This window comes from Onychostruthus taczanowskii, unplaced genomic scaffold (assembly GCF_017590055.1).
Source record: "Onychostruthus taczanowskii isolate IOZ18803 unplaced genomic scaffold, ASM1759005v1 scaffold3, whole genome shotgun sequence".
Classification (NCBI taxonomy): Eukaryota; Metazoa; Chordata; class Aves; order Passeriformes; family Passeridae; genus Onychostruthus; species Onychostruthus taczanowskii.
Genome location: NW_024500349.1, coordinates 10,426,063 through 10,448,605, shown reverse-complemented (window position 1 = coordinate 10,448,605; position 22,543 = coordinate 10,426,063). Strand labels below are relative to the sequence as shown.

The following is a 22,543-nucleotide window of genomic DNA, read 5'->3' as shown; positions in this document are numbered from 1 at the left end:
TTCACATGCTATCTCCCTACACTTGGGCAACTTCCAAAAATAGGATGCAAAGCAAATATGAAAGTCTCAGGAAGAATTTTGCCACTCCATCTTGGGTCTCTAGAAATGCAGAAACAATGTATGCTCCAATTAATTCATTCAAGATTACTCCCATCTTCTGAGAAAAATCAAACATCTGCATGATATGAAACACAACAGAACATACTGGGTTAAAAAGTGAGTAAAAATTACAAGTTCATCTGTCCCAACTTCCCATTGTTGTTGTTAGTTAGGTATTTCAACATGCTCCATTTGCAATGTTTTGTTAAATCAGAGCATTTAGCTTCTACTGATTTTAAAAACCTGATTTTAAAAATCAGTCCAAGCTCACTCAACACAAAAATTGAGTACCATTTCTGGTGCTGAAATTATTTTTTAGGAACAAAACACAAAATATCACATGTTCACATGTCAACATTTGTATCATTAAGTTCTTTTTTTTTAATCCATCTCCTATTATCTTTCCTACTTAACAGACTGCCGTGACATATACACCTCTACAAGTATTAAACTAGAACTGCCATCACGATTTCTGTCATTTTTAAGCAAAGAAAAAGTCACGTTTATTTTGTAGTAGCAATAGTTTCTTTTTTATTTTTAATATACTTTAGGAAACAATATACAAAGCTGAGCTTTTCCACCATTTTCAAATGGTGAGTTGCTCCAATTACACAAATTCAGCGTCTTGTGATGGTTAAGAACAGCAGTCAGCACCAGACTTAAACAGTTAGCTACAACACAAACATCCTTCGAAATGAAATGTCATAATATCAAGACAGGTAAACCAGGAGTTAACATATGACAACTGTTGGGGAGGTGTCTTAAATCATCCTTGTTGAATTTTATATTTCCTTAAATATTTTATACATATTTTCTTGTTTACAAGTTTTAAACAAAACCTTCCTTGAGGAATTATTTAAGTACAAAAATGTTCAACAAGAACAGTTCTAATAAAGAATCCCCAAAAAGACCAAATTTTAATGTGTTGACCAAAGGAAATGAAAACCAGTGTTTCTTTGCTTTAACATGTTTATTACAACAGATACAATTCACATCTGACTAGCTTTTTTTTTTTCCTCTTTCCCCTCCCACAACCATGTTAACATGTTCATTGGGCTATTTCCTTATATTTGAGCAAGTAATGTACTTTCAGCACACATGCCCAGCAGTACTCTAAGTCCATTCTTACAGGGTGCAAATGGAAATACGTTTCAATAATTTATACAAACAAGTGGGTTATGCTCAATCACTGCAATTTTAAGCTACTGTACACAGGAATGAAAAGATTATAGAAAAAGTGCCATAGCAACAGTGCCTTAAGAAAAGAGAAAATTAGAAGCATTAAAAAGCTGATAAAATCAGATTTAGGATTTCACGGGGAAATGGAACACAGAAGATGAAAAACATTTCTCTGTAAAACAGAAATGGAGAAGCACTGCTCTCGACTCGGTGCAAGTGTGGAAACAGTTGTTTCGTGGTATTTTGTACATTGCCCAAACTGTTGCAGCCTTAGACACAAATCGCCTGGCGCTTGCATTGAATTTTAGGAAATGAAAAATTTCAAAAAAAAAAGAAAAAAAAAAGAAAGCTAATTTTGCAGACAGGTTTACATGTAAGAGGCTAGGTATTTAGCCACCTCAGCATTGATTAGTTTTGGATGTCTAAGCTCTGATACACATGGCTTCCCATGGCTTCACTCTACAAAATATATTTACAACGTGAAGAATACATCTACAAGAAATCTACATTTCAAGGGTTTTACAAATCATTCTTGTATCTTTCCCCTGAATTTGACTCCCTCCTGTCCCCTTCCCCATGTCAACTTTTTTTTCTGCCCAGCTCAACGGTCCAAAGTCTACTCAAATGCAGCTCAAAAGTGTTAAGACTGGGCATCAGTTTAATAGTTCCTGTACTCAAAACCATGTGCAATTGTTTACAATTTTTCACACCATGAAGGAATTCTGATTCTTTAGCTTTTCAAGTTCTTTAATTTGTTGCCTCAAAAATAGTATCCTGCAAGAGAAAAGAAATTAATTAGTATAAACTGTTCCACTATACAGATGTATTAAATAAGCATCAACACAAGTACTTTTACAATTTCAGTGAAATATACCAATTTCCTTAGCCCCATTAAAAAATTCAGATATCAAGTTAATTCCCAATCTATTCAATAATCTACAACGATGTGCAGATGCACAAAGGCTTGGTATGTTTGACACTTTAGTTAAAAAAACTAAGTTGCTGTATTTCTATTATGACTGATACACAGTTGTGTTTAGGTCTGCTTTTCACTTGAATGTAACTTCCAGAAAAAGCAGGACACTGGCAAGTAAGCCAAGTAACTGAATAATCGGGAGAACAACATTATGCCTTTGTCATGCAGTTTTCCAGATTGTAAAAAAATCTAAAGTGCTCTTTTTTTTAAAAAAAAAATGGAGTCTTCTTCTCACTTGCTTTTTAAAAATATCTGCCTCTGTGGCTAACAGTAGTCTCTACTTATGGTAAGCTCCAATCTCAAAAATATTTGAGGCATCATTAAAAGGCATGCAAGATAAAAAGTAAAAAATACACCTTGCTTCAAAACAAATTGTATTGCTCACAACTTCTTATACCTTTTTTCTCTTCTTCTGAACTGACATAAAACAATTACCGTGACTAACAAACATCTGGTTCACAGGACTCTCTCCCAGAATTTTCAATTAACATTTTGAAACCACTTTTCATGATGCTGAAGTGAAATGCTAACATGTCAGTGAAATAAGAAAATACTCAGGGAGAATTTAGGTTTTATAGAAATATTCTATGAAAGCTGAAGTAACTTTAACAAATGCAGAAAAAGGAACAATTCAGCACTTTTGTGGAACACTTTACAAATATGTGCCCAGTTCATTAAAAATTAATTTTCTACTGAAAAGTAGGTGGAAAATAATGTATTAATATAGAGACACCGAAAAGATAATATTTAGCTTCAAGGCATGGGCATATAAAATATATCAGTCAATGAAAAGTGCCTTTTCACATGCTGTCAGTTAAGATTCAAACAATGTATGTGTTTTATCTAGAGATGAAGTTCCTTCTTGGAAGAAATTTAAGTAGCACTCTTCTGTGCAGAAGTACAGAAATAGTAACATCACTTAAATGTATTGATTATGATAATCCCATCCTTTGCGAAAGCCTCCCCCATCAACTTGGTTACTTATGCCTTGTATTCCACATCTTTGGGATTGCAGCAAAAATAAAAGATACAAGTTACTATAGGCTCAAAGTCATAATAATAATTATCCATTGACAGCTTAAGGATACAAAGTGTACAAGAAAGAAGGTGCTATTTAATGAGCTGAACAGTGACATTTGACACATTACTTCAGATCAAATGTGCAGAGACAAATGACACCTTAGGAAATTAAAACTGTAAGAAACCAAGCCATTCACTAAATATACTACAGAAATCATAATTCATGTAGTGAAGTTATGAAATAAAGCTTCAGAAAGAATGGGTATCTTCAATTCTTTATCAGGAAAGGTTTACAAATATACTATAGCCTGCTTCTAAAGGATTGTTTTGCTATCTCCCAAAATTCAAGAGCTTCTAGAATAAATGCAGCTATTTTAACAGCATGCAACACAATTAAGGTGGCTTCAAATAGTAGGTCAGAAGCACTGTATTCAAACTGTAGTGTGACTTAATAGTTGGGATAACATCATTGAAAGAGGAAACTGAGTATGGAAGCAGATACAAAATCATGACTACTGGTGAATATTCTGAGCATGTATTTTATGATTACAGTTTCCAATCTTGCACAAAAGTATTCAAAAGCCTGGCTGTGTATCACTGAAATGATACACAGGACACCTGCTATCACTGACTTCAGAAGCCAAATCTACTTTGCTATAAGCAAACATTAATTTCTCCTTCACTTGTGATGTAAATTACACCTGTTCAAACTCGCTCTGGCTTTAGATCTATTGAATTTCTCATATCAACTGTAGTGTTTCAGATCAGGATAAAATGTGCAGACGTGCATCTATGCATTATGTATGGACTGATACTCTAGAAGCATGCTGAAATACTGTGAGCTCATCAGTTCTTTGTAATGCACTAAGGTTTCTGCAAGATACTTCTTTTCTATCCAAGTAAAAGCAGATACAGAAATTGCCTATCTGCTTCTGTTTAGTGGAGAGAAACAGGCAGAATGTACACATGGAAGACAGCTTGCAAACATGGCAAGTACTGGTGTACTTACAGTCATCAGTAAACAGAACTCATGCAAAATAATGCAAGAATGGAAGTCCTAGTAACACCCTAAAAACTGAAGATAAGCACAGAGCACACACTTACCTTTGCTCACGCAAAGTTGCTTGAATTTCACATACTCGAACTAAAGACCTTAAATTCTTTAATTCAGTACAAATTTCTGACATATGCACACTTCCCATGTTATGGGCTTCCTCACGTAATCTTGATGCCTGCAGTGGTTAAACAAAGGTTAGGATTTTGAATCATGCATTGGAAACAACTGGCAGCAGCCAAAGAATTGCTGGATCAGTGTCTCTTGAAACAGCAACGCACTCTAATTTCAAAAGGCAGTATTAAATCAGAAGCACATTAAGTTCTCTACAAAAGCCCATTCTGAATCACAAATAAACAACACTGCTGCCCAGAAACTGTCTAACCTATGCCTATGCTAAGGCAGGGCTAGTTTAGACTTTTTGGATCCTAAATGTTTAGCCAACCATCTTGAAACATAATACGTGACAGGGCTTGGAGTTTCTGAAATAATTTTTTCAAGTAGTTCAAAGTCTCCAACCATTATTCCAACAGCAGACTTAAATTTCCCATTAATCCTTACTGACAAAAATAAGTGAATGCCATCTTCTTTCTAGCTAACTTCTACCTGACAAAAAAAAAGCTTTGCAACCCTTTTCAGGTGTTCTCTAACAGACCAACTCCATTACTTGAACATTCCCACTTTGTCAGCTGGAGATAAGCAGGAGTGTAAATTTAAAGAGCATGACCTATCCAATTCCCAATTTGTGCATTTCTTGCAGTGTCATCACTGTACTGCATATGACTCCAGGGAGCTCCTCAACAGCACCAAGGATACCAGCATAATTATCTGAGGCCCCGTGCATTACACTGCAATAGGGAACAGGACTTCTTTCAAGTGGCACATGGAAAAATTGTTTCAAAATACAGCCTTCCCTACAACATTACTGTTTAGCAATGTTACCCTCTGCTACACTGGGTCTGGCTGGGATGGAATTAATCCTCTTCATAGAGAAGAGAATGGTGCCATGTGGTGCCATGTTTTGAAACTGTGACCAAGCCAGTGCTGACAACACAGCATCGGGGTTTCTCCCTTTCTCTCTGACCTGCTCTCCACCCAGCAAATCCATTGTGGGTGGACAACAGGCAGGGAGGGAACAAAACTGAGACAGCTGACCCAAACTGACCTCAGGGATATTCCATACCATACATGTGCCATGCTCAGCAGTAAAACTGGGGGGGCAATGTTCCAGGGTTGCCATGGCTCGGACTGGCACTGCACTGGCTGGCTGGTAGTGACTGCTTCTGCATCACTTTCCCCCACCCTCTTTTACTCTTTGACCTGCTTTTACCTCAACTCAACTTTTCTCACTTTTGCCTAATTGTTTCCCCTATCCAACTGGAGCAGAGTGAGCAAGTGGCTGTGTGGTGCTTAGCTGCCTACTGGGATTCATCCACATCTGCTTAGGTACTTGTACACTTAATTTTCCTTCCCAAAAAGAATGTTACTTAGCACAGGTCTCCATCAACTTTTGGCATTTCTCCAGTTCAAAGCAGCATTTTGTGTTCTAATTCCTACATTAAAAGTTTTTGTTTCTGGAGTTTATTAACATCCAGGAGTAACCTGGTCTCCAGTAGAATATAACTGCCCATGTCTTCTCTGCACAACTCCAGTTACTGAATTTTTTTCAGTGTCCCATGTTAAGTGCTTTTTATGAGTTCTGTGAGCTAATTGCTATAATTCAAGAATGTTTTAGCTATTAACTACTGCACAGCACATTTCAAGTCCAACTGCTTTAGCACATACCTGTCCTGACTCTTCTAATTTATTTATTTATTTTTCAGTTTACTCCAGCATGTACTCTTTTGCCTTAAGTTCAAATTACACTATATATCTGGCAATGATCCGAAGAAACCAAGGCACTGGATTTTTAGTCTCTCCACTTTGATCTATCTTATCTTCTTACTATGTACTGCACCTATACTTTCATTCACTTTTATATCAAATATCTCACTTAAGTGCCTCAAGTGCTACTATTCAAAACTGGTTTATAAACAAGACCACCATGTGAAATCATCTGAAATAGCAGGCAGGGCAATACAGCACAAAGGGAGAAGTATCCAACTGAGTAATCACTGCTAGCACTAGCTGAGTTTTTTTGATCTCTTTATTACCAGCAAGGGAAAAAGACCCCAAAGCCTATGCACTGCATAAATCTGCTTTCTATATTAAGATACTTGTGAATTCAGTACACCGTGAAAATAATACTTTCAAAACTACAGACCATGGCCACAGGTAAGTGCCTGTGCTACACTATTTCCAAGACACTCTGCAGCAATGCCTCAATGTTTGACTCAGTACAGGTTGGTAATGTCTTAAAACCAACTTTATCAAATCAGGGAACAGAAGCAGGAATCCTAACAGGGTCTCAGTTTAGACTGTGCTTGTGAGAGTCATCTCACAAGTTACTATCCGAAAGTCTCCAGCGTAGAATTGTGCCAGCATGCAACAACTCTTCAGAAGACCAAATTAAACTGGGCTAGGTAAGATTATTACCCCAAACAGACTGCACCAGATATGGCTGCCTGTGGAAATAACTAGATTCAATAACCAATATGGTTCCTTTGAGTAATACATTCCAAGCAGCTGACATGCATCCAGTTTCCTTGTATTACTACAACAGAACAGGTTTCATGTAATTAGCTATAATATATGGATGACAGTTTGAATGGATTTCCCATTATGTAAAAATAGCCCAAATTCAGTCTGAGTATTCTACAATAATTTACAAACAAGGTAGTTTCTTTTTCACTTTGTAGAACTAACATGTCAGTAACTAAAATAATGGAAAATTCTCAAATAGTCTAATTCTGTACCTACTTTATAATGTTTTCCACATAACCAAAATATCATTATGAAAAAGTCTTGAACTCTATGTTCTGCATAAATTTCAACAGAACTTTAGCAGTATGAAAATAGTTATGAGGATAGCTATTCATCTGAGGGAGTTTCAAAAGCATTGACACACCAAGTGAGACTGAAAATACCCAAGCACTGGAAGGCAAACACATGTAAAACCTGCAGGTCTGGCCTAATCTCTCTCTCCTCTCTTCTGGCTGAGGACAAGAATAAGGGTTTTAATACTTTTAATTCCTAGAAAAAACAACATGAGTAAGAAAGCCAAATTTTAAGCTACATATTATGCACTCTGACAGGTAACAAAGCAAAGGAGCACTCACCTGCTTTTCTGCGTGATCTGCAGGCCAGCCTTGAACGTGCTTTATAAGGTTTTCATTGAAGTGTGCTGCTAGCGTAGGTGTTAATGAACATGTGGGTCGTACAGATGTGTTCTGTGGTGCAGGTGTTGAGTTTGATGCACTACTGCTAGAGGTATGATTTGGACCTGGTGATGGACTTCTTTGACTACTAGAAGAAAGAATTTAAAAAAGCAAGTGAGTGTTTAAAAACATATCTGACTCTATAGGGAAATGAACAATGAAAATTTCATTGCTTCCAGGCACAAAAATACATAAAGTGTTCAAACCACAAGTAAATACTTCTGGTAGACCAAACATGTGCCACCTTTCTACAAACCCCTAACTTTAATTGGAAATGAGTGCTACAATGTAACAGGAGGATTTTGTTGTTTGGTAAGGTTCTGTGTTTGTCTGGTTTTTAACTGTGGGAGCTGTTCAAGAGATGTAAGCTGTGTCTAAATGGTGTTGGATAGAAAATATATGTATGTTCTTCCTTAGAACAGCTGAAAACCTAAGATTTTCAGTAATGATGTATCAGATGGGAGGCAAACAGGTTTATTCAAAAGAGGTGTGCCAGAATCATTAAGAACAATGTCTGATGTCCTGATCTCAAAATACAGTCATATGGGATTTGAGGAGTTTACTACTCATGTCACAACACAATCTACATGGTTTTGTGACACTGTACATCTTTACTGAATGCACTCAGGAGAACAGAAGTACCACAGGAGCAGTGTGTTTGTAGCCAGCAAACCTGACTGCTTTACTGAAACACACTCAGCATAACAGTGATGGTACCTCACAGTTAAAATGTTCTTTGGCGCTGCCCGTACTGAGAAATAGTAAATAATTTTTTAAGTGCAAAACTAGGTAAGTGCAACTCTCCCACTGGCAGAAGCTTTTCAACACAGGCCATAAATTCAGTCTATTTCTTAAAACTTTGTATCACTTGCAGGCAAGAAGAAAGTATTATGAAGGAGAACCAAATTTTAAAGGACTTCTGATTCACCACCTAACCTGCCAGTCCCTTTGAAGACTGAAAAGTTCCTTACATAATGCAACTATCTCTCTAGTCCAAGGCCCAGACACTTACCCTAATCAACTCACACTTGCAAAGAATTACAGCATTAAGAATTACAGCCAACAAATTGGATGTCTGACTGGACCTGCTGGAACAAAGCCAGAGAGTCACCAAGCCAACAACAGGGATGAAGCACTTCTCCTATAAAAAAGGCAATTCCTCCCCTCTTTTCAGAGCTTATGAGATTCACAGTATCCAGAGCACAGTGCAGTGGGAAACCTAAAACCGGACAAGAACTAAACTGCTATAGCAAAAGAATGGGGCAGAGGATCACACAGGCAACTAAGGGGCTGAAGTACCTGCTGTATCAGAAGAAGCTTGAAGTGCATTTAGTCTGGAAACCAGAAGACTGAGGGGAAGGGGACTGAGGGGTCTTTTGGCAGATTTTTACTACTTTTGGGGAGAACAGACTTTTCAGAGATGCACAGTGATAGCACAAGAGGCAGAGACAAGTTGCAACAAGGGAAATTCTAAGCAGACATGAGAAAAAAAGAATCACCATAAGGGCAGTGAAGCATCAGAAGACATTCTGAGATATTAAAAAAAAAAATCACCTAACAATGCCCTTAGCAATTCAAACTTGCCAGTCCTACTCTAATTGGACCAAAGTAGACTGCAGCTAGAATTCCGTTCCAAAATAAATTATTCTAAGTTTCAATATATTTATTTAGCGTCATTTAGCAATACATTAATTTAGCACAGTGATAGTGCACAGACAGGCTACTGTTATTAATTAAGTAGAATTCACCTTATCTATTAAGTAGAATAACCTTATCTACTCCTTAGCTCTACTAGAATTAAATTTCCCCCTCTGACTTGCCTCCTCTTCATTTATCAGCCTGTCTTCTCCTACTCCTACTTCATTAGTAAACATCTTCATTAATAAACTGTAACATCAGAAATGTTTCAAGAAAATAAATAAAATTGCGGGCTTCTCAAAAATGAAGTTGTATCTTAATTATGACTAAAGCATACTGTCACAAAATATCCTAAGCACTGCTGTGTCAGCAGCAGGGGGAGCTACGAATGCAGCAATGACTGTTCCAAACTACCACAGTATTTTTAAATGCTTCACTAAAGAGAAATACTTGCCTTAGCTGAGTTAAAGACTGACTATGCCACAAGTAACAGAATGCCTCCAGAGAGGCAAAAATATCTGTATCAAGGGTATTAAAACATCATGGTTCTGAAATATACTACTACAAATGGCAGAATTTTACAACCTACAAAAAATGCAATGAAATACCTCCCTTCACAGCAACTTCACAAGGTAAAGGAAAATTTCTCTCAGTCCTTTCTGAAAACAGAAAGAAACTACCAACCTGATGAAACTATTAATTATGGAAGTACTAATTTAGTTTCATATTTAAAACAGCCATAATTGATTGTGTGTCTTTGGAATCATCTCTAACAGACAGACTCAATGTATGCATTGTGTTAATTTCCCCACTTAAACGGCTGAAATGTTTACTTCTTGAAAGTTAACAAGAGCTACTCAGGTTTTCTCACACTGTGTTTCCACCCCAACAAGTCAAAAATAATTTTACCTCCATTTACTTAAAACTTTTAACGAGCCACGGAAATGCAGCTGTGATGAACTTCTGCTCAATTAATCAGAATTTAAGCTGGAGAAAACCTGCACCCTTAATTCACAGAGCTAAAAAGATTCTGGACCATCAGTCCACAGTTCAGTTTGCTAAATTGTTGTTCACTCCTATAAAAGTAAAAACTGCTTCCAAGAGCAATTCCCAATCCAACCAACTGCTTTCACCTACAAAGGAATCATCTGTTCCCTATCAATTCAGACATACTGCCTGGACACAGCAGATCTTTTGCAGGTAAGTAAATCATTATCTCAACTGGTTCACTTTCATTCAACTCCACCGCAATCAACAGAATACCAGTCACACAGGTTTTTCCAAGTCACCTATTCCTTAATCTTCCACTTGTTGCAAATGAGACACTTCCAAAGCGAACGGAACTGAACATGAACTCACATGAACTCACGATGCACAATACAGCAGAGTCACAAACATGTATTAATTTGAGAGACACAGGATACTGAACAATACTAACACTGTCTCAGTATCTTTCACCCTGGCCTGCCACTGCCTCCTGTCCTCAGCCACGAGAGCGTGCTACCTGCACATTGTCCCAGTGCTGGAGCAAACTCAGCTTCCTCCACCAAAACGCTGATGTCAAATGGAGCAAAGGTTTGCAGAGGGACAGCAGATCCCTCAACTCACTGTAGGTAAGGGTCATGCTGGAGTACAAACTCATGTAACCCAAAGGAAGGGTGAGGTATGGACTAGCAGGCCAAATGCCCACCAGCATCAACTCACAGACTCTAACCCATGGTAAAGGTCTGCAAGAAGACTATCTCTCTTAACAAGATTTCCTGTGCAGAGAGAGTGATGAGCAAAGAACAAAAAGGCCTGTGACTGAGAGCTGTCCCCCAAAACCTCACCACTCATAAAAAAGCTTAGCTTGCTGCAAAGTGTAACTTTATCTTTGGTACTAGAATTCAGAAAAATTTAAATAGCATTCATAATTGCTAGGGACTGGAGTTGGACACTTTGCCTTTATTCTCCTAAAAGAGATAAATGAGTTATAATGAGTTGTAATCCACCAAAGCTTAGAATCAAGTGTCTGTAAAACAGCCTACATTAAAAACTCAAAAACTTCTGACTTGCTTGTGTCTGTACCCTCAAACTGGTCAATACTCCAGGGTCGTCAGTAAAGCCAGCTTCTGGGACAGGAGTGCCAAGCACACAACAGATAACCCAGTTCCCCAAAACACCTCAAAACACACATCTCTTCTCCCCACAAAACAGCCAAAACCAACAAAAAAACCCCAAACAAACAAACAAAAAAAAGCCCACAAAAACAACCCAAACAAACAAAAAAACCCCAAAAAAAACAAAAAAAAACAAAAAAAAAAAAAAAAAAAACCAAAACAAAAAAAACCAAACAAACAAACAAACAAAAAAAACCACCCACCAAGAAAAAAAACCAACACCAAACAAAAGTCCCCTTTGTTATTAGTCCCAGAAGGGCAGATAAAAGGATCTCACTATTTGATTATCTGGAAAGCACCACCATGTGTAGCTTCAGGTATGCTGACAATGCAAGAGTATTGGGTTTTGGTTTTTTGTTTGTTTTTTTCATACCCTATCACACCACACACCTTATTCAATCACTCTAAAAATCCAGCTATTAAGAACTGCTCATTTACAGAACCTCTAAAAAAGTCAACTTCTTCCTACTACAGTTCTACACCATGACACATCTGACATGACTCATGACACATCTTTGGTCACAGCCCCTGGAACCAATATGACAAAAAACAGAGCATCTGACACTATGCAGAGTCCATCTTCCCAAAAGAAAACTTTCAAAGATACAGATTCCAAACCCACCTGGTAAATCAATGGTTAAATGTTGGTACCATGCAACATCTTAGTAAGTTGCAATGTTGACAAAAAAGTCTGGCCAAGGAAAGGTATTTGTAAATTACTAAATTTTAATGTTTTTCATTAAAAAATCACGTGACAAACCAAAAAATCATGCTAATTTCAAAATCAAATTACACTACAGCAAGACACTACAAACATCTAACACTAAGCATCACAGATTCTGTAACTGCACAGAGACAGAAACTCCAAACTCTGAAATCACAATACAAAGAATCACTTGTAAAATTGCCACCGGAGTGAGAGAACACAACTGTGAGTTCCATTCTGCTTCTGTGAGAATGGTCTAATGATTACCCCAACAATGGAGAATCTACCACATTAAATACGTAACAAAGGTGCTTAGCTGCATCATCTCAGTAGCAGCAGTTAAATATAGCAGCAGTTCAATAAACTGGCCAGAGAGAGTGCACGAACTGCAACATATACAACACACATTGAATGCAGATAAAAACTAAAGACAGAAGAGAGAAGCATTTCAATATACCTTGAACGCTGAAGACTTCGTGGAGAGGCAGGTTCATGACCTGCCTGCTTGTCAGCTATTACTGGCTGCTGAGGTGCTGCCTGGGAAGCTGGTCCTTGTTTAACACCTGGAGTAGCAACCTAGAAAGTTCAAAACTTCATTAGAATTCCTCCACACTAAAAAACAAGTGTAAGAAACAGAGAAAACCAAGGAAATTACAGTTTCAACACCTGTAGGGTTTTTTGATAAAAGGCATTTTGCTGACACAATTTTTATTATCTTCACAAGGTGTTTTTTTTAAAAAAAAATTCTAGTTCCACAGCTGTGACAGAAAGGTGTTTTTTTTACTAAGAAGGGGTTATTAATAGACATAACAGAAGCAAATTTAGACCCATGTGACTTGTCAAAATACTGCAAGCTTATTAGGCAAAACAGTTCAACTCAATATTATTTTTGACTGTATCTCCCAGCTGAGCACTGAGCTCATTTTCAACCTCAGAAGATGTGTTCAATATCCAAACAAAATCTTCATGTACAAACTTAAGAGTTCTCTACTTGAAAATACATTACACAGTGTCAAGAACATAATTACATCACAAGCATATTAAAAACATCTCTATCAAAAACGGAAAAGAAAATCTTAAGCATACTTATCAGTTTGCTGCTCCCTTTTCTCTAAGTTCTAAACTCATGGGTGACTACAAAAATAGTCATCAGTACCTTCTTGCTTTTCCTTTGTACTATACATTCAATCCAAGGTATCAAAATACCAGCAGTAAGATACAGTCTTTCCTGTGAATTTCTGAACTACATCAGAATGAGAAGTTTGGGACTCTAGTAATGTCTAATTTACAGCAAATGAAGTTCAAGACACTTCATATCTTGCCCAATGCTCTGCATACATCAGTCAAGTTTGAAGTACGTACAAGAGAGGTTAAGCTTCAGAATTTATCCTTCATTTTGCAAAATCAAGCTAACAATTTTGAGAGAAAAGGGAGAGAGCAAAGAAAAAATGGCTTCTAGGGATCCATAAAGACAAAAAAACCAAACTGTCCAGCAGCTCTGGCATTGGCTGACTTCACATTAGTGTAGATTACTAACTACTGGTCACCTGAACCTCGAGAAATACTCTCTATTTCAGAAACAGACTTCTATGAAACGAACCACAGATGGTAAAGTAAACTCAAGACATAACTGGATTCATTTAAATATGCGGGGGGGGGGGGGGGGGGGGGGGGTCTTAATGCAAATTCAAACTCGTCACCTTTTAAAATTATCATCAAAACGAAAATATGTTCTTTCTGGTTTTTAGATTAATAGCCATATACTAAAGAAGTCTGAGTAGCACATGAGAAGTCCATGGTACTAAAAGGAAAAAGCAAGATAACTGTAAGATCATTCTGCCGTTGAAATAAACAGAACTATATAGCTCAGGAGAGTGAAAGAGTAGCAGATTGTAAACTGATTTATGAAAACAGACTACACAAGTACCTTTATGAAATGTATGACATCAACAACTTTGCTATTAATGCCTGCATTTTGCTCAGCCTGTGAGCAGACATTAAACCACCAAGGCTGTTGAAACAGAACAATTTCAAAAGGGAAGTCCATCATCAGTAAAGGAATCATACAGCAGATCCAAACTGGTAAAGTAACCAGCTCCTTGGCTGGCAAAAATAACGAAGGACCATGGGATTTGTGAAATAAATGAACCACAAAACCTCGCAACTATTCCATGTCTTCAAAGTGTTTCAAAAACTGTAAATACATATACCAGAAAAAATAATAAGGGCTAAATAAATTTTAAAAAAACCAAATAAACCAATTGACCAAAAGAACATTCTCACTGAGTTTGACAGGTCTGTGTAAAGTGCTTTACATAACTACTTTGCAGAAATTCAGAACAGTTTCTGATCACACAATACAGGCACAGCTAAAAGGCAGAAAGTGACCTCCAGGCTCCTGGAGTGTGACCCCTGAGCTGCCACATGCACACAGCACTCCCACAGGCAGCCACAGCAGCTTCAGTCTGAGAGCAGCACTGACATGTTCAGTCCTAAGCAATGGTACTGTGCCACTGGCACTACTGTATCCCACAGCCAGCTCAAACCCCTGTGCATCTTCTCTTACACAGAGCCAGTTCAGCTTTGTTGGCTCTAAGCCCATGTGCTCTAAAACCAAGTGTGTCCTGGCACAGCACCACATCTTGCTTAGGCATAATTTACCTCAACCTATACAACTGGACAAGCTAGCCTGACTCACATATCCAACGGGCTGCTAAAACAGAGGTGCTCACACCAGAGCTATGACCACCTAAGTTCCCATCTCATGGAACTGAGTTACACAAATACCAGAACTATCAAGACAGTTATTTTTTTATTGAACTGGCAAAGTATCTGCTGCAGAACAAAAATTTGTTACTTCAGGGACTCACAATCAGTCTCTGGATTGTAGAGACCAGAAAAGATCTACTTCCAGTTATTGACAGTACACAACTTAAGAAGATTCTTTTTCATATCTCAGCTTTGAAAGTACCAAATATCTCAATCCTGCTGTTTGATAATTTCATTACTTGCCACCTAGCTATGGGATGTGAACACAGACTGAGGATGCAATCCAGGGCCAGAAACCAAGGTAACAACCAGTACTGGTACGTACACACATGAAGCTTTGCAATTCATTGTATCACTGTCAATCAAAAGAAACTGGGAGGATCACTTGGTTTTCTTTGTACCCATGAAAAAAATCTGATGAAAGAAAATGACGCATTCTGAATGTAATGAGGAATGTAATGTGTTCTCCTGCAGAGAAAAGTATTCCTCAAATGCATCCAAGACATCAGATGTTCATTTGTGAGCAGAAAATTGAGAAAAACTGAGCTAAGCAGGAGTGGTGATAGAGAAGATGGATTTTAGGAAGGTGGGGGTGTCTCACCCCAAAATCTACAGTTATGCTTCTCAGGAAGAACCTCAGGAGTTTATAGGTGAGCTTCAATTTACATTTCCTAGTCACTGACCCAATGAAGGAATTCTGAATGAAGAGAGGTGAGGGGGCAGGAAGGGAAAGGAACATTACGTTATTGATCTGTAAACACCTAAAACACTTCTGAACAAAATCTGAGACTACTTCAAGTTAATTTCCCCAAGAAGTTGTCTCCCATTCTAAACATCTTTTATTGGCTAAGTCTAAATAATAGTATCAGTTGTTGCCCTTGAAGTATGCTTTTATTTCTATTTAAATATGCTAGAATACCAATGCATTGGTAATATCTCCAGACAGCATCTGAGGGCAGCATTAAGAATTTCCTCAAGAAAAGTAAACTAGATTTCATGCTGGAGCTGCACTGCCAAAATACAGTCAAGTAGTTGCTTCCATTGATTGTTTCTACTGGGAATAATACATATTTTATTATCCTATATATAACTGTTAACACATGGATATATAGGAACAATATTATGTACAATGGCTTCTTAGTACAATATGGCCTAAGTCAAAAGGAGCTTACCTTCTGCTGCGATGATACTGGTGGCGTAGTCATCAAAGGTTTAAGTGGAACAGTGTTAGTCTGCGGCGTGCTTATCCTTGGAGACACATATGATCTTGGTGATGAGGCATCAGATGTTAAAGACATTGGAGACTGATTAGATGGCTGAGCTGTAAAGGAAAAAAAAAAAAATCTTTTAATAAAATCATGTACTATTGTAAATGCGAATTAGATTTTCTTTTGGTACTCTGGAGTATGCTACATTAGATGATACACAAACATATATGCTCACTGTGAACAACTAGAACAATCTAATGTGAAACAACAATCCTAGCTAAGGAATTGCATTTCCCCCAAACTCCCCACATCTAAAATTTCAGGGGAGGGGAAAGAGAAGAAGCTAGTGGGAAATGCTTTTTACACATGTAGAGAATAAATCATATGTGATTCCTATTTTAGAGTGCTCAACTTGATTTAACCGAAAGAAAGCATGAAGGGTTTATATAAAAACTTATTAATCCATTCTAGGCATATACTAACAGTTCCTCACCTATCGTTAAAAATTACCATTAGCACTGCTTACCTACTCAGTAAGATGATTGCATTTATTGTTTTGGTTTAAGTTTCCAAACTTTAAAACTTAAGGTTTTTTTAAATTAAGTTACAAGCCAGAACATACTGGAAATACCTGAAAGAGTATCTTGTCTGGAAGGTGAAAAAAAAGCAGTCTCCACCAGACAAAGCAAACTTTCTTTTAAGAATTTGAAGCCTCCCCAAGAGTCACAGTTGCACAGTACTACATGATGGGTGTTGAAGTAAGAAAGTTGTGTTTTATACTGTTAAGTAACACCTAATTCCAGAATTTTCACATCACTCATGTAGAATTTCTTAACACACAAAGAAAATCCCAAAAGGTGAGACACAGAAGCATGTTTACTTAGTAGTGTGTCAGGTTCCTGCTGCTCAATAACAATTTTTTGCCCTATCTTTGGAAAAAGAAGTCATTCCACATTCTCCACACTGTGTGGCAAAAGATATGACAAGAGACAGATTCCACAACTGTATCAGCCCTTTTAAAACGTTGTGTAACAATTTATGTAAGTGAAAAAAAAAAAAAACCTCTGAATACCTTGCGTAGACAGTTGTGCAGCTTGAGAAATTAGGGAGGTGATATTGAAAGCAGATGGTCCAGCAGTAAGAATTTTATGGAGTATAGACTGCAGAGAGGCTTGTGTCACAGCTGCTGTTAGAACTGAAAACAAACATTCTGTTTTACTGACAATTCTAGAACACCACTCCAAACTGTTGAAACTGGCTGATTACATTTAAGGTATGTTTTCTTTCAGATTTATTTCCCATATCTACCATGACCAAAAATCCACCTGAACTGTTCTTCAGTTACTTGATTTCAAGGTGACTTGGAATGTCTAGCAAGCCCTTTCTTTAGTAGTTTTAACTTTAAGGCATAGACTTAACAAAAAATTCTTTTAAAAAATAACGTTGAGTCTTCTGGTTGACCTTATAATTAGTAATAATTCTTGTAAACAGCAAGAGAAAATTTGCTCAATTTGCTACTGTAGTAAGCACAACATGTGTGAAGATTTTTTTATTCTACAATAATTTTTTAAAAAAAGCAAAAGGCAGAATCCCTTCAACTCAATAAAAAAGATGGGGGGGCAGACTTCATGTTCAAGAGGAAGACAAATCTCTTGAAGGTTAAAAATCCACGTTTCTTCTTACTAACAAAAAAAACCCTTATCTGTTCTGGGTTTAGCTGTCCAATGTCAACTCCCCACCAGTAAAAAAAACCAATCATTTTAAACCATTTTAAAACTGCACAATACAGGAAGAGCATCTTGCAGTATGAGATGACAAGACCCTGAACTCGGAGCTTCTGAATCAACCTTTCCAAAAAGGTCTACAGGCTCTGTGGGATACTTCCTGAACATACCTTCCAGCCATGCACACTCCTGAAAAAACTGACTCACCAGCACAAGCACAGAGTAACTCTGAATCGTGCACACAGTAAGGCCAGCCCTGCTATGCAAGGTGAAGTCACTCTGTTCACGTGGACACAGCCAGGCCCTCATGACATCAGAACAATTCTGAACACTCTTGTTCCAAAACATACAGAGCTGCTGCTCACATGGCAAGAGAAAATTACTAGAAATTTCACTGGGCAGCTTTTTAATAAAATACAATTGGAGGTGAGTGGACCTTTCATTTTTCAACACAACCATAACACTTCTTTTTTTAGTCCAACCTAGTGCACTACAGTTTTAAAAACTTTCCCTCCATAGAAAAAGAAACCAGTGACCTACTCACTTATTAGTACTGAATGAAGACAGAATATTTGCTGATTAAAAGGAAGCAATTGACCTCTTTTTCTGATGAATAATTGCAAGGTACACAATACTTTGTAAGTAATTTCCCTTAACTTGATTTGCACTTTCCCAAAGTTAAAGACAATTAACTCTCAGCTCTCCACGTCAATTTTACTTCCTATTTAAATCAGTGATCCTTGCACGAGAAACAAACAAAAAATCCTACACCACTTTATCAGTAACCTGTCACATGCAGACACATTAGATAAAACTGCAATCAAAGTGCATCAACTCCACCTGCTCTTGCAGCAAAAGGCACTATAGGTAAGTGATAAACTGACTTCTAATAACCTAAGCCAATGCAACCAAAATCTAAGGGACGCACCGAATAAATGTACAAAATTCCAGTGGCTAGCAAAGTTACTGATACGCTACCTGTATTCAGAGAGGCTTTCTTTGTTACGCTAAAGAAAAAAAGTTGTTAGGCAACAAGATTTAAGAACCCCTAGAAGTTTCACTATTTGCAACACACGTTAATAGAACAGCAGCACAAACTACAGAAAACAAAGAACAGCGCACGAAACAAAAGAACAAAGAGCTCTACGGAAATTTTGTGCAACAGACAAACACTGATACAGTGATTAAGTCACCAGTTTCAATTACACTGCTCACGTACATCAACATTTATTAATTTGAAAACCTTAAATGTTGAGAAGGTTTAACAGAAAAAAAAAAACGCACAAAAATCTCCACTTTACCTAGGGATTCATTCATTCACTTTTCAATTAAGATAAGGCTTTCATTTACTACAGCCTGGTATGCAATAATATACGAATGTATGTAAATGAGAGATTACATGAACTTTAAAGAATCCTTACCTTCATTGATTTTGGATATATCTACGCTAGAATTATTAAGCTGCAAGGTGGCTTGCAGAGCAGGCAGCAGCTGTCGAAGGAGATTTGGGTCCTGAAGTAATGGAGGAATTGGTGATTGTGGGATAGGTGAAACAGGAACTGTAGGAGCAGATGAAGCAGGCGCAGAAGTTGGATTCAGTCCAGAAGCAGAAGATGTAGAAGGAGTTGTGCAAGAATGGGATACAGACTTGTCCACAGATGCAGACTCTGAACAGAAGACAGACAGTATTTTTCATTTTCCCCAATACAACCTGACAACTCACTAGTACAATACTCAAATTAAGATGATCAAATGCCTAACTACCATTTTAAGAAAAAAACTCACAACATTAACAGAACAAAAATTGAAGATAGGTGAGTTCTAATGCAATTTACACTATGGAACCTAATATTTATTATGAGCACACAAATGCAACTTTTCCACTTCAAGATACTGGATGAAAAACAGCCAGTATTAAAAAATGGGACATTTTTTTCCTTAACTTTTAAGGCAAATGTAGGCCAAAAATTCCATACTAATCTCCTACACTCATATTTTACACTCTTCCTTATAATCTCAATCTTTCTTTGGAAAATATACTATGAACAAAACCCATGGATTTTTATAGCCCACGGATTTCATATATAGGTTACTGTGTCAAATTTGATGGGAGGGTATAGGCCATGCTTCATTTATGAAGAGAGCAGTGCAAGAAGCCACAAATATAAGTGTATTGTACAAAATCCAGCTACCTTGCTGAGGATTTAGAAAGGACAATGAGCTGTACTAGAAATGTAAAACAGTGCTGTTAACATCCCCACAGCAGAGTGGAAAAATATCTAAGAATGTGTCTGCTCATAATTGATTTTAACTTGTCAGCTTCTTCTGAAGCACTAAGACCTATATCCTTTAGTTTATTAATACGATTTTAGGAAATATTACCACTTATTCTCCAGAGAAACACATAGTACTTAAATACAAATATACTATATGGCAATTTGTTCTGATTAATATGAGTTAATTAGTTTTAAATAGGACTTCCACTTAACAGAAAGTTGTTCCTCCATTCCAATACAGTGAGAAATCTCTGCAAGGGAAGTATTTCAACTTACTATAGGTGTACCAACAGTCACTTCAAATATCCTTCTGTTAAGAAACCTGGACCACCATATCTCAATCTTAGCTCCCCCTTCTCTCATCCCCACTAAACCCTCAGAGATCCCTGCCCACAAATTCAGTCAAGACTAACGCATCTATAGCACCAAAGAAGTTGGATGCAGAGCATAAAGCTATGGATCCAAGATCTCATGCAGGATGTTTGCCCACAGTAATGAAGATCCAGATTTTAAACCCACTTCAAACCGGGCACAGAAGGTCAACCTGGATATTCTATGTTTCAGGCAAAAGTCTATAAGTTTTTCCCAAAAGTAGAGAAAATGGGCTGGGAAGTTCTTTTACTTTAAGGGTGTGCTTGGTTTTTTTATTTGGAGAAATGATCAAAGTAAGATGATGCTGACTTTATTAGTAAAGAAGTGATATGGTCTGGTTTGTTTTACTGCAAAAGAATAAAATGTCACAGAATTTCTAACAGCTTTTGTATTCCAATAACCTTAACTGCAACTTCCAGGACTAATATGGAGAAGAACCCTAAAAAAAACAGACAAAAAATTACGGAAGTAACAATGTGTAAATCTTTTCACTAAGATTTCTAATCTCACTTGGAAGAGGATTTCTGCTTCCATGCTGCTACAGTATAAATAGCTTATAAAGGTCACAAATACTCCAGAAAACTTTTTCGAGACAAGTAGCTGAGAAATCTGAACCAGAAAAAAAACCTGCTGAAGAATTTGAAAGCTTGCAAGGATGTAACAGCCAAGACACAGACATATTTTGGAGTTTCAGACAAACTTCTGAAAAAGATGTGCTCCTATCTAGTTACAATCTCCTCAGGTTGGTAGCAATGGATCTGTGAAGGCGCCTGGTCATTTGGCCAGGAGCTTTTGTAAGAACAACTTAGAAAGGGACAAAAGGGTTACAAAGATTGAAGATGGGAAAAAAAGAAAAACCTTTTACAGGTTTTCTGCAGGGTTTTCAGTAACAGGTGAACTAGGACAGCTGATTAGGTATTAGTTACCATGAAACACTAAGTTATTAGTAGAGGTTTTTGTTATAAAGTATTGCATCCTACGTTATAACGTTCAAAGTAAACATTAAGACAACTTCAGGTCAAGACATATCTAACAAACAAGAATCTTATCATACTAAACAAAAATATGTGAAGTTGAAATTGAACTTGGATCTGTCACAGTCCAAATAAGATCAAGATACACTGGCAGACAAAAGCAAGGGAAATAAGCACAATGGAGCATGTTAGTACTTACATATACAAGCTAGCTACCTACAGTTTTGAGAACCTTACCAGAAAAACAACCATTAAAAAGCCCCAAAACATCCTCATTTCAAAATGAAAAATTACTGCAACTACCAGCACTAATTTAAAAACATATTTAATGTATTTAGGCTTGTCTTCACAGTTAAATATTAAGTTATTTTAAGTGAAGAAGCAACTCACTACTGTATTATTTATTCATGTAAGCAAATACCTGATCCTCAAACCACACCACCATACCAAACAGCTGGAAGTTCTTTTCACCCATGCTGCAGTTCTGAACAGAAAATACACTGAATCAAAGGCAAACTCAAGATAACAATGCAGTTCAAATAAACCTTATACCAAATCCATTCCTGGCTATTCACTTATTTCTTGAACAACAGAGCTCAAAACATGTCACTCAAAACCACTGAATACCATGAGGTCTGTAAAACTACTTTAGTTTGAGTTTTTATGCTCTAAAAATGCACACTGAATTGCATCAACACAGTACAGGCAAGTTATTTCTTTCAGACAAGATGGAGACACTATTTCACATAGCTGTATTACTGCAGGCATTTTAAGTATAAGTTAAAATGTATCATGAAAGGTATTTTTGTACAATCACCCTATCAAACCTAGAGAGAGGATACAAAGAAAGGATAACACCTAATACTAACATTCCAATATTCTGAGATGTTTAGCAACTCAAAAACAAACCACTAAATGTTATAAAAGAATACATCTCTATGATTACGACTACCTATGTGTTCATCACATTAGAACTGTTATTTAACATCATAGAGGATGCAGAGTAAAATGACTGTTCAGAGTATCACTGGATTACACAAACTGATTATTATTAATGAAATTTAAGCTATAA

At 37.1% G+C, this 22,543-nt stretch overlaps 1 protein-coding gene across 4 annotated transcripts in view; it reads right to left on the bottom strand.

Moving 5' to 3' along the window:
* Nucleotides 1–1,054: 1,054 nt before the first annotated feature.
* The window catches only part of WAC (WW domain containing adaptor with coiled-coil), a 57,335-nt gene continuing 35,846 nt past the window's right edge, over nucleotides 1,055–22,543 (bottom strand). For 2 of the 4 annotated variants that reach the window (XM_041408886.1, XM_041408884.1), the window contains exons 8-14: nucleotides 19,271–19,516; nucleotides 17,198–17,320; nucleotides 16,090–16,238; nucleotides 12,606–12,724; nucleotides 7,547–7,733; nucleotides 4,379–4,506; nucleotides 1,055–2,052 (exon numbers count right to left, since the gene is read on the bottom strand). In XM_041408886.1, the coding sequence (XP_041264820.1) occupies nucleotides 1,983–2,052; nucleotides 4,379–4,506; nucleotides 7,547–7,733; nucleotides 12,606–12,724; nucleotides 16,090–16,238; nucleotides 17,198–17,320; nucleotides 19,271–19,516 (1,022 nt within the window). In that variant the 3' untranslated portion in view covers nucleotides 1,055–1,982. The remainder of the gene's footprint in view (nucleotides 2,053–4,378; nucleotides 4,507–7,546; nucleotides 7,734–12,605; nucleotides 12,725–16,089; nucleotides 16,239–17,197; nucleotides 17,321–19,270; nucleotides 19,517–22,543) is intronic. The other 2 variants (XM_041408885.1, XM_041408887.1) reach the window with 2 other exon arrangements.